General features: G+C 44.6%; 2 protein-coding genes and 1 long non-coding RNA gene across 10 annotated transcripts in view; 1 reads left to right on the top strand and 2 right to left on the bottom strand.

Moving 5' to 3' along the window:
• Positions 1-722: 722 nt before the first annotated feature.
• Positions 723-6,412, bottom strand: SERF1A (small EDRK-rich factor 1A). The gene is made up of 3 exons (XM_052701064.1): positions 6,284-6,412; positions 1,443-1,551; positions 723-898 (listed from the first exon to the last, which is right to left on the bottom strand). Exons 1-3 carry the CDS (start codon positions 6,288-6,290, stop codon positions 826-828), a joined length of 189 nt encoding a protein of 62 aa, XP_052557024.1. The 5' UTR covers positions 6,291-6,412; the 3' UTR covers positions 723-825.
• Positions 6,413-6,576: 164 nt separating this feature from the next.
• The window catches only part of BDP1 (B double prime 1, subunit of RNA polymerase III transcription initiation factor IIIB), a 63,514-nt gene continuing 58,130 nt past the window's right edge, over positions 6,577-11,960 (top strand). For all 8 annotated transcript variants that reach the window (XM_052701426.1, XM_052701425.1, XM_052701427.1 and 5 more), the window contains exons 1-3: positions 6,577-6,818; positions 10,556-11,099; positions 11,767-11,876. In XM_052701426.1, coding sequence (XP_052557386.1) covers positions 6,673-6,818; positions 10,556-11,099; positions 11,767-11,876 — 800 coding nt within the window. In that variant the 5' untranslated portion in view covers positions 6,577-6,672. The remainder of the gene's footprint in view (positions 6,819-10,555; positions 11,100-11,766; positions 11,877-11,960) is intronic.
• Positions 7,820-10,012, bottom strand: LOC128089778 (uncharacterized). The gene is made up of 2 exons (XR_008210670.1): positions 9,926-10,012; positions 7,820-8,330 (listed from the first exon to the last, which is right to left on the bottom strand). It is a non-coding gene; the product is annotated as an uncharacterized LOC128089778 (long non-coding RNA).

Below are 11,960 nucleotides of genomic sequence, written 5' to 3'. Positions count from 1 at the left end.
TCAACTGGTTAACAAGCATAACCACTTCAGATTAGACAGTATTTCATGCAACATTTTATTGTAAAAATACAATGAATTCTACAGTTCAGACCTCTGTAAGTCCAAGCACATTTGATTCGCGTGTTCCACTGTGGAGGATGCTGTACTTTAAAAGTTAAGACAAGAAAATCAGGTCTCACTGTAGATTTAGAAAACTGATTACTGGAACCATTAGGTAAAATCTACAAATGCAGCAATAGCTGGAGTAAAGCTATTACTACCTATTTCTATGCATTTCTATGCATGCAGAAGACTATAGTCAGTTTTGAAACTGCATTCACAGAATCACAGAATGACAGAATTGTAGGGGCTGGAAGGGACCTCCAGAGCTCATCGAGTCCAACCCCCTGCCAAAGCAGGTTCCCTACAGCAGGTCGCACAGGTCGGCATCCAGGCAGGTCTTGAACATCTCCAGAGCAGGAGACTCCCCCCCTCCCTGCAGCCTGTTCCAGTGCTCCTCACCTCACTGCACAGAAGTTCCTTCGCACATTGGTGCAGAACTTCCTATGCTGCAGTTTCCGGCCGTTTCCCCTTGTCCTGTCTCCACTCACCACTGAAAAGAGTCTGGCCTCACCATTCTGCCCCCCACACCTTAGATATTTATAGATATTATTATATATAGATATTCTAAACAACTAAGCCTATACTAAACAGAAAACAAACTAATGCTAGTTGAACAAGGCTGCAAGATAAACATTTAATCATTTAATGGCAAGTCATTTTATGAACAATCTTCTAGGTCCTTTTCCTTGATTGATGTATTTTTATCTTCTCCACACAGACAGTTCATTTTGCTCCAGCTTGCAGAGACTTCCTTTCATTTGCTGCCTTCTGTTTCTGCTGCATTATTTCAGAGTCTCTGTGAAGAAAGAAAGAAAAAAAATGATCTCAGATATTGGCTTGCTGTTTTGCTAACCAGATTTTCATACATCTTTTTAGCAGCCCTTTTTCAATTCCATTTCAATGAAGGGCATATATTATAAAATAACTAGTTAACCACTATCGCATCTTTATCCTGGTCATTTCAGCAAGCTACCCCATGATGTAGAAATGCCACTAGACTAAGAGAATTACGTAAAGTATAATGTAATTTTAGAAATAAAGAGCACAATGGATCAAACATCTTCAAGACAGTATTACAAAATATTTCCCTGTTAATACCAGACAAAAAGCTGCTCAAAAGCACTAAGCCTTTCCAGTCTTGCCAGAAATGTATATGCCAACATGTATAACAGCAGATACAGTAAAACCTACTTCCAGGTTTAGTACTCTGATAAATGAGTGGACCATGAACCAAAGAAAAGTACTTAAACCCTGTTTCAGCTAACACACTGGATGTTGTATGTCTCATTTTTCCAGCTATTTTGCACAATCACTCCAATCAAGGGTGCTGTGTACCTTACCTCTGCTTTCTCTGAGATGCAGACAAGCTATCCTCTTTCCTTTTCCCTTTAAGAGTTTCCTGAGTCTTCTTCAGGTTCTTTTGTCGGGCAAGTTCACGCTGATTTCCACCTACAAGATACCGTACAGTTTATACAGGCAGCACCACTTTCTAAATGCAGTTAGCATGTCTATTACAAAAATATTTATTTGGCTATTTATTTGGCTCATTTTGCAATTAGCAATTACATTATCTTTTGTCATGGCCTCTCTTGCATAGTGAAGCAAGAAAGCCTTATTGAGTGCACCCTCAGCAAGTTTGCAGTTGACACCAAGCTGAGCGGTGCAGCTGACATGCTGGAGTGCCCTTTGGGATGCTACCCAGAGGGACCTGGACAGGGGCCTATGCCAACCTCACAAAGTTCAACAAGGCCAAGTGCAAGGTCCTGCTTCCTGGTAAGAGCAACCCAAGCACAAATACATGCTGTGTTGAGAATGGCTTTAGAGCAGCTCTGAAGAGAGGGATTTGTTGGTGTCAGTTGATGAAAGACTCAGCACAGGCCAGCAATGTGCACTTGCAGCCCATGAGGCCAACTGTACCCTAGGCTGCATCAAGAGAAGTGTGACCAGCAGGTCAAGGGAGGTGATTCTGCCCCTCTGCTCTGCTCTCATGAAACCCCACCTGGAGTATTGTATCCGGTTCTGGGGCTTCAACATAAGAAGCACAATAACAAGGTTCAGAGGAGGGCCGCAAAGATGATAAGAGGGCTGGAGTACCCCCCTACAGGGACAGGCTAAGAGAGCTGGGGCTCTTCAGCCTGGAGAAGGCGTTGGGTGGACCTTATAGCAACAATCCAGTCCCTGAAGGGGGCCAACAGAAAAGCTGGGGAGAGACTAAGGGCTGGTCATGACAGGGTGAGGGGAAATTATTTTAACTGGAGGAGGGTAGATTTAGACTAGATATTAGGAAGAAATTCTTTACTGTGAGAGTGGTGAGACACTGGAACAGCTTGTCCAGGGAGGCCGTGACTGACCCCTCCCTGGAAGCATTCAAGGCCAGGCACAATGATGACGATTGCTCTTCCAATGACGAGTCTTCCTCAAGAAGTTATAAACATGATGTCACCATCCAATACGGCTTACAAATTAATTTTAGACTGAAAGAACCGCATTAAAATTAAGGCAACTTAAGGGAGCTTTTAAAGCCTCCTCAAACTCTTCCCAAGGCCCTCTTAAGAAATCAAGCAGCCAATGGCCATACTTATTTGGACCTCAGAAAAATCTACCTGTTTTTCATCTGTGATTGCTGTCACACAAAATCACTGCTAGACTCAGCAGTGGTCTTGTGGTCAAGCAGCCTGAACTTTTAAATCTTGCTCATACTTTGCAACAGCAGTACAAATCTCACACAGATTTGTAGAAGAAATACAATTCCAAAGATGCCACTTAGAAAATGACCAGTATTGTTAAGGTGTATATTCAGATCTGAGAACTTTTACTTTACATTTTATTGGATTTGTATTCTATTACCAGTATATGCATATCCCAGAAGTTCAGTTAGGACTACTATTAAATGTTAGAGTTGCCTTCACCTAGAACTGTGAAAGCAGAGAAGACGATGGAGTATACAAGCAGCTGAAGAGTTTAACTGACTTTTGCTCCAAGACAGCTCCACTGTACTCTGTATGAGGCTAAAGGAGACAGTTTCACCCCAGGATTAATTTTGCAAAGCATGTAACACAGAGAACCTTGGAACAGAAGTGGAGTTCACAAAGTTGAAATTAATACACAATCAGAACCCCACATCCTCATCAAGACACCCTGATAAGTATAAAAAGAGTTTAGCACACTCCCCAGAATAAGTGTTTACAATGTCCTTGCACAGGGTGGACACCCTGAACACTGTTCCCATGAGAAGGCAGTCCCATCGCTTTCATGGACAAACAGTCAGGCAAGTTCTTGCCATGGGCTTTTGTTCATAGCTTTCCTTCCTCTGCATGCTTCTTTGATTTCATTCTAAGCTAACAGCTTCCTCCTTTTATGAGTTTCCCTATATAGGTGATACCTTGGCAGCAAGGACACAGTCACTGTTGGTCTACCTACTTTGCATGTGAGGCACTGTTAGTCCATTCAACTTACTACAATTGAACGGTAATAAATAAGTGACTGTAAGTCATTTGAGAGTACATTTGTTGAGTACATTTGTTGTACTCAAGCACAGCCTTACAAAGTGTTTAGCCTCCCTTTCAACAGACAGCAATAAGAGAATATATTTTTATTAAAAATATACATACAACACTGTTGCCAGCACAGAGGATGACTCTCTGGGGACAGAAAGCTTCCTCCACAACTATCAACACCCTGAACTAGCTGCTAAGAAGTAAGGCTTGCAATCTTTTTGATCTGAAAGCCCTCCTGAAAGCATGAAGAACTGCACAACACAGCAACTGCTCAGAACAGTCCCACCTCTCCAACTAAACACTCCAGGTCTTCTTTGTAATGGCCACAGCCATCACAGACACACTTTTGTATTAGCTGAAAATCCTTAAGATGACCTATGCCATCTCTCAAACTCCAAGACCAATCTTTCCAATTACATGCCTGTAATTTCAGGTATACAGAGACAGAACAAGAAGAAAACTTAAAGCTTTCCTGTTGATATAATCCACAGTTTCTTTGTACAAACCCACTTCTGAGCTGACAAATGTACTGCCATGCCCACAAGACAAAAGTGTTCCTTCTTCACAGCAGTTTGTATAGCCCCTGGCAAGAGGCACAACATACAGCATATTACCACTGCTACTTCCTGAGGGCTGCTCCTGCTTCTCAAGATGTACTTCACCTGAGACTGACTACATTTTGCAAAAGCTAAAAGAATTTCAGCTCCATCCTTCTCACAAGCACTCAGTGAGATCCTGTTCCCAGACTTCTGCCACGTGAAACAGTCAATATTTTTTCAGAAACGGAAATGAAATGGCTATCTCTGGCAGTATTGGGAGTTGATTAGAACTTGATGACTCATGAGCAGATGATACATTCCAGGCTATAAATGGTTCTTCAGTTTTCTAGTGCTTAGTGCATGAATGTCACATGAGTATATCAGTAGCAAGGTCTTACGTGGTGGTTGAAAAAACTAAATAAATATTTATCATGAAGAAAAAAAAAGTGGGAAGTCAAAACACACTGTTCTAGACAAAATTCATACAGAAGCTACCCTCCATTCATAATCTTACACACTCCCTTCTTTAATCAAGTAGCATCTGCAGTTATTCCATACCCGTATGTATAATCTCAGCACAAGAACCAAGCTGGATGGCGGAATGAAAAGCTTGGTTGCTATTACTGCACAGCAAAGGAGAACAGGTGGAAAAGTACGGCAGCACTGCATATACACTAAGCATGCAGAAAAAAGCTGCTATTTGAAAATAAACTTAATTACCATTTCTGTTCCTGAGAAAACATCATAAGGACTATTTGCCCTTTGCACTTTACCTGAGATGCTGACTGAATATTCCTATCTCTTAAGTGATGACGCTGTTTTATACATTCTATATATCAACCTACATCTTCTAGGAATGGTGGTTCTGATAGGAAGCAAGGCATATAGCCTTAGTGCTGCCTATCTGTGCTCTTCCATTTCCAAGATCCAGCTGTCTTTTTAGAGAAAAGTAAGCAGAAACTTCTGTACAGCACTGGAACAAGCTGTAATCATTTTTCCTGGACAGAGGCCAAAGAGCATGGCAGTAAAGACTGAGTAGAGATGCCACAGTCCCTGGAGTACTTTCTGAACAGCAAAGGACCTAATCACATGTCAGATCTCCAGCAGAATAGAACTGACCACCACTGTGTTCCGAAAACAGAATGCTGAAGTAAACAGGGCAGTTTGATACAAACACAAAGGAATAATGGAAGATGAGTACCAAAAAAAAAAAAAAAAAAACCCAACCAAAAATAACAACCATTCATCATTTCATCCAGTCACCAATATCTTCACAGATTTATTGCATTTTTGGGCATCTCGGGTAGTTGCACATTTTCATTCTGGCAGTACAAGAACTACCACAAATTTATGAATTCTGAGGCACAGATTCCAATTAGCAGCCCAGTCTCATTCTATTTTACCAGATGAACATCTGAAATGAGAGTCTAGTCCAGACGTGACTGGTATTTCTGAACTAAAGCTTAGAGCAAACAGGGAGGCAGCATACCACAGCTGCTACCCCTCTCTCCAGCATCCTGGCACTGCACTGACCTGAACTGAACTGAAATACCTTACAATGTAACGCTATAGCTCTGTTATCGTTGGCTGCAGGACACTGTACATCTCTTTATTCCTTAACACACAGCTATGAGAACAGGAAACAAACACCATAAAAAGCCATAAGCACGCCACTTTCTCAAATTCAAGGTCTGATCTGTGTGCTGTTTGTGATCCAGGGCATCATTTGCACTTTGAGCAGTACAGAAGACTCAGAGCTGTATCTGTGCTGTCCCAAAGTGCCTCCTCACCTCACGGCAGGCAGCTCCTGTGCTGTTAAATACAACCTGCACAAGCCAAAAGAGCAACCCCACCAAGCAGGCAACACTCTAAATTCAGCTCACAGTTCAGTACAGATATATACAAAACAGAAGACTACTCGTGAATGAATTCACAACGCTTTCAGCCCTAACCACAAACAAAGCCAGGCGCAGTCGCGTACCCGCCATCACACGACAGCCCGCAAGCCGAGCGGTTCCGCCGCTGGCGCGGACCACCACCTCTGCTCAACCTCCCCTCCCCGCCGCTCCCTGAGGAACGAAACACCCCGACAGCCGCGCTGCTCAGCGCGCGCCGCACATCCCAAGCAGCCCTGCAGGCACTCACGGGTCATCGCGACACGCTGGGCCCGCGCAGCCCGCCAAGCACCCCACAGCCGACACCTGCTAGAACCTTCTCCCACCCCGCCCCCCGCTCCCGCTCCTTATGAAGCGCTACCAACCCACACATCACGTGAATCGGGTACGGCGCTTCACCCAACCAGCGTGCCGCGCGCTGGGGGCGGGCGCACAGCTGTGGAGCGGAGCCTCCCGCCGGCCGTAAGGAGGAGGAGGGCGTTTCCATTGCGGCGCTCTACCGCGCCCGCGTCGCGCGCTGATGACGTAACGGCCGCGCCGGCGCGCCGCCTGCGTGCGCGAGCCGGCCCGGCCGTTTTTGCCGCTCCGCCGCCCGTCCCCCCTCGCAGGCTAGGGCGCGCCTCCCGCCGACCCGGTGTCATGTTCCGCCGAGCCCGCCTCGCCGTGAGGCCCAATGTGCGGCCCGTTGGGAGGGGTGCCGGCGGCGCGGCGGAAGCGGAGCCGCAGGGCTCCCCGGCGGCTTCTAGGGATGAGGCTGCGGCTGCCGAAAGCCGGCGGGCCGACAGGTGGGTCCCGCCGTGCTGCTGGGCGCGGGGAGGGCTGCAGACCGCGCCGCGGGGCTCCGGCTTCTGGCTGCGTCAGTCCCGGCAGGGCGGGGCGGGCCTGGCTCGGTAGCCGCAGCCGCCCCTGGGGGCTCCGCAACGCTGCATGCGTCCGGAGCAGCTTGCGCGCCGCGGTGTGACTCGGCATTCTCACCGCGTCCTCCGCTCTGCGTCGGCTGCCGCGTGCACTGCCGAGCTGAAACACTCTGACTGTTCCTCTGGCTTTTTTAGTATCCTAAGTGCTTTTCATTGCAGTGGAAATAGGGTTGGGCTTGGGAGCAGTTCTCCCAGATCTGTCTCCAGTCTGATAAGTGCCCTTCAGAACACTCTTCCCACGTGGCTGGTTTGGCATGTTGCATTATTACCTGATTTTTTTTGGTTTTTTTTTTTTTGTTTTTTTTATGGTAGAATCTGTCCTTTATGACATTCTGTGGTGTGTTTTTTTTACAATTTCTGTTTGTTTTGCTAATAAACACAGGTATTTAGCTAGGCTAGGCTTCCAGAATTCAGACAGTGGGAGAAGGGAGTGTCCAGATGCAAGTATTAGGAGACTGAGGGGAATTTTCAGTCCTGGGAGCAGGCAGTAAATGCTCAGGTGAGAGCTGCTGCCTTATTTCCTACATTTGCTCTTCCTACTCTCCCTAAATTGCACTGAATTCTTCTGTTTGGTTCTGAAGGCCTCTGTTAAGCAAATAGGAGAGAGCAGCCCCTGGGATTTACTGCAGTGTAGGCAGTTATTAGCTTCTTGGAAAGCTGTTTCTGTAGATGATGCATTTTAAAGATTGGCTGCCTCTGAAGATAAAAGGATATGTACTCAGTTTGATTCAAGTTTTGAGAATTGGTGGAATGCAGCAGAAAGAAGGTTTTTGTGCTGTGCAGAAAAATTAATGGCAAATATGGATATCTTATTTTCCTGCCCCACCCAAAGTGTTCTGCCCTAGCCTCTTCAACCTGTACCTGTACTACTTTGTCTTCTAACCTGTGATTTGGCTGTGGTGATTATCAGGGAAATGAAATTCCCTGATCATAAGATGACAAGTTCTTTTTAATGTGGTCTCTGCTAATACTGTGAGCTGACTTCAGTAGGCATCTCAGCCCCACAACAGCTGAGAGAAAATTGGAAAGGTAACAGAGCAAAAATGTGTGGGCAAGATAAAGATACTTCAGTATGTGAAGCAGGAACTACAGCTGCAACTAAAGCAAACCAAGGAGTTCATTCACTTCTTCTCTCTTGACAGTCTTCTCCAGGAAAGCAGGGCCCATCACAGATAATGGCTATTTGGGAAGATGAACAGATTCACCCTGAACATTCTTCCTGCTTTCTTCCTTTCATCAGCTTCTTCCTCTGAATGCAACATCACAGGATATAGGACATCTTTTTGGCTACTTTGGGTCAGCTCTCCTGGCCTTGTTTCCTCCCAGACTCTTACACATCCCCACCTCTGCTGGCAAGGCAGCATAAGAAGCAGCTAAGGCCTGGAATGCGGGCAAATACCAGTTAGTTAGTTACATCGATGAGGGAATTGAGTGCATCCTCAGCAAGTTTGCTGATGACACCAAGCTGAGTGGTGCGGTTGATACGGTGGAAGGAAGGGATGCCATTCAGAGGGACCTTGACAGGCTGGAGGGCTGGGTTTGGGTGAACCTAATGAGGTTCAACACGGCAAAGTGCAAGGTTTTGCATTTGGGCCGGAAGAACCCCAGGCACCCGTACAGGCTGGGAGGAGTGGTCCTTGAGAGCAGCTCGGCAGAGAAGGACCTCGGGGTCCTCATGGACGAGAGACTTAACATGAGCCAGCAGTGCGCTCTGGCAGCTCGAAAGGCAAATGGGATCCTGGGCTCCATCAGGAGAGGGGTGGTCAGCAGGGACAGGGAGGTGATTGTCCCTCTCTACTCGGCTCTTGTGAGGCCCCACCTGGAGTCCTGTGTCCAGGTGTGGAGCCCTCAGTACAAGAAAGACATAGAGATCTTGGAAAGGGTCCAGAGGAGGGCGACTAAGATGATCAGGGGGCTGGAGCACCTCCCCTATGAGGACAGGCTGAGGGAGTTGGGCTTGTTCAGCCTGGAGAAGAGAAGGCTGCGGGGTGACCTCATTGCAGCCTATCAATACCTGAAGGGAACCTACACCCAGGAGGGGAGTAAACTCTTCAAAAGGGCTGACAACAGCAGAACTAGGGGAAATGGATCCAAGTTGAAGGAGGAAAGATTTAGGTTGGATGTAAGGGGGAAGTTCTTCACAAGGAGAGTGGTTAGGCCCTGGAACGGGCTGCCCAGGGAGGTTGTGGATGCCCCGTCCTTGGACGTGTTCAAGGCCAGGTTGGACGGGGTCCTGGGCAACCTGATCTGAATGTGTATGTTTGGTGGCCCTGCTAGGCAGGGGGGTTGGAACTACATGATCCTTGAGGTCCCTTCCAACCCGGGTGATTCTGTGAGTCTGTGATTCTGTGTGATTCTGTGAAACTTGATGCATTATTGATGGTTTTTCACCACAAACCCAAAACGTAGCAACATATGTGCTGCTGTGGGGGCAGTTAACTCTGTCCCACTCGAAGCCAGCACAGATAAGTTATATTTAACTATGGGAAATCTACTATGGTACTCTAGGGAAAGTATATGTAAGCCACAGGTAATGTGGAGATCAGAGAATTTTTTTTGCCCCTGTTCCATGCTGTGCAATCACTGGAGGACACTGGATTGAGCTTACCAGGTCTCATTTAAAACACAAACAGTATATGGTGAAGTTGCTCAGCTCCTATTGAAAGATGTGTACTAAATGCTGAGAGATTATTTGCAGAAGTTTTGCTTTTTTTTTCTTTTTTTTCATTTATGCCTCCATTTGCTTCTGAATACTTTTGGAGTTGGGTAATTAAACCATAGGTGTGGTCAGTGGTTCAGAAACAAGAAATATGTATGAAGTTAAAAAGCTCTTTGTGACTCAGTTGTAATTCTGCTGCAGTTTTACCGTGAGAAGCAGCCAAGGAGACGAATACTAGAACTGTTTAAGATAATAATGATGAACAATTTTGCTTACACTTGGAAAATTCTTTCTATGTAAGAGATTAAAACAGTACCTTAATAAGGAAGTTTTCAAGGAAGGCTAGAAGATGTAGTCCCCTGAAGTACATTTTTTTTATGTGTTCAGTGAATAAGCAGCCAGTTTCACTCCTGAAATTTTTCGTGCTCCTAAAACAAACAAACAAACAAACAAACAAAAAACAACATCACAGGTTAGATTTTACCTATTGTAATAGAGGAATGCATGGATTCCAGTGAAAAATCATAAGGCTACTTGTGCATACCTTTATTAAAATGTTTTTAACATGTAACGCGTTGTGTGCAGTACTTTTACGTATGTTTGTTAACTTCATCATACCATGAAATATCATATTCTAATAGAAAGGTTGGAGCCTCGCAAAAGAGGAATGTATGAATTTGACATTGTTGGTCAACTACTTTGTAGCATTAGTACTTAGTATTTGAAAATAGGCCATTTCTCATATCTGATTAGTTTGAGGCAGTGACAGGTATTGGATAGTTCATTTGTGGCTTCTTGTATACAGTTGAATTTTTCTGTGTTTATTACTATTCTATTTACTATTTATTTCTGTGTTTATGCTCTTCGGTGCATTAGCTGTTCTGATAGCAAGTGTTGTAAATCTGTCACTGTAGAGTATTTCAGACTAATCTCTTACATTTTCCAGTGATGAGAAGACTAACAGCTCAAGTGATGCTGGAGAAGCCAGTAAACCTACAGACATGCCTACACAGAGAAGAAAACGGATTTCCACTATGCCCAATCTTGTCAAACCCAGAGCTGGGCCTTCATCTGATCTGCACACTGCATCAAAGCCACAAAGGCGAGCATCACAGGTTCCTGATGGCAGTGCTTCGCTTCAGAAGGATTCTCCTCCATCAGAGACAAGTCATGTTGAAAGCTCTTCAAAGTCTCCCATGCTACCTGAAAAGAAAACACCTGTGCCACAAGTGCCACAGTTTTCCCCACTAAAAAAATCAGTGAACAAAGAGCAAAGTGTAGCTGCTCAAAAAACTGACGATACCTTGAAGAACATACCCTCCCCTCTTAAGGAGAGGCCAACACAGGAAACATCAGTGGCACAGGAGGAAAAGCTACCTCCAAAACCATCTCCTGTGAAGGAGAAACGAATATGTTCTGACCGTGAAAGGATCCTTAAAGCTCGGAAGTTAAGAGAAATGCTTAAAGAAGAGCTGAAGAAAGAACGGATGGTAGGCTTCTACCTTGAGCAGTGCTGATTTATGAAGGGTCTGCCCTTCATGAAAGATGTTATCTACCCAACGTTATCATTGCTTCTTTGTAGTAGTGTTTCCTGACAATAATCGTACTGCTAATACTTCATGATATGTCAATAGCCCTGTGGGGATTTAATTTATAAGCAGTAGCAATGCTGTGTTCCCTCATTATATAGATGTCATGAGAAATTAGGTATCTTTACTCTTCATTACACTTAACCTTTTTAAGCGTGAGAGCATGCTACTGTATCATCACTAGCATGTGAGTTTTCACAGCTGAAAATACTGTGGTGAAGTGTGCTGTAAAAAAAAAAAAAAAAAAAAAAAAAAAAAAAAAAAAAAAAGCTTGGGATTTGGGATTTCTTGCATCTCCTAGACCTTTGCTGACTGAGTTATGTGACTTAGCTTTGCCAAGTGTTGAATATGTCTGAGAGGGTGAATTTCTTATGGTCCCTTTGATAAATATACACTTTATCATAAACTTACCAGTTCAGTGTGAACGCAAACAAAAAAAGTAACCTCCAAATTCCACCAACAAAAGAACAAACTTCACTTAACTACAGTATGTAATAAGCAAATAATACTATTTATGAAATAAAAAGTACTTCCTGGTTGAAATTAATTGTTTTTTGCTTTTATACAGAAACAACTTAAACACAGGCCTCCAATAATTGAAGGGTGTTCTCCGCCAGATCGCACTAAAATGACCATGAGAGACTTGATATACTATCTACCAGAAAACAATCCCATGAAGTAAGTGTGGCTTTTTTCCTTCTCCTTGGGTTAAATGACTTTTTTTTTTATTTCTGCCAATTTAGTGACTGTGAGGAGAATTCC

The sequence above is a fragment of the Tympanuchus pallidicinctus genome, unplaced genomic scaffold, assembly GCF_026119805.1.
Source record: "Tympanuchus pallidicinctus isolate F22 unplaced genomic scaffold, pur_lepc_1.0 scaffold4, whole genome shotgun sequence".
NCBI classification, from domain to species: domain Eukaryota; kingdom Metazoa; phylum Chordata; class Aves; order Galliformes; family Phasianidae; genus Tympanuchus; species Tympanuchus pallidicinctus.
The sequence above is the reverse complement of the archived record's forward strand: the minus strand, read 5'-3'. Positions and strand labels throughout refer to the sequence as shown.

Bases quoted from the DNA above. Each gene is read 5' to 3' on its own strand.
- SERF1A (XM_052701064.1), bottom strand. The intron at 899-1,442 runs GTAAGGTACACA...CTTTCTTCACAG, and splicing joins GCATCTCAGAGAAAGCAGAG to AGACTCTGAAATAATGCAGC.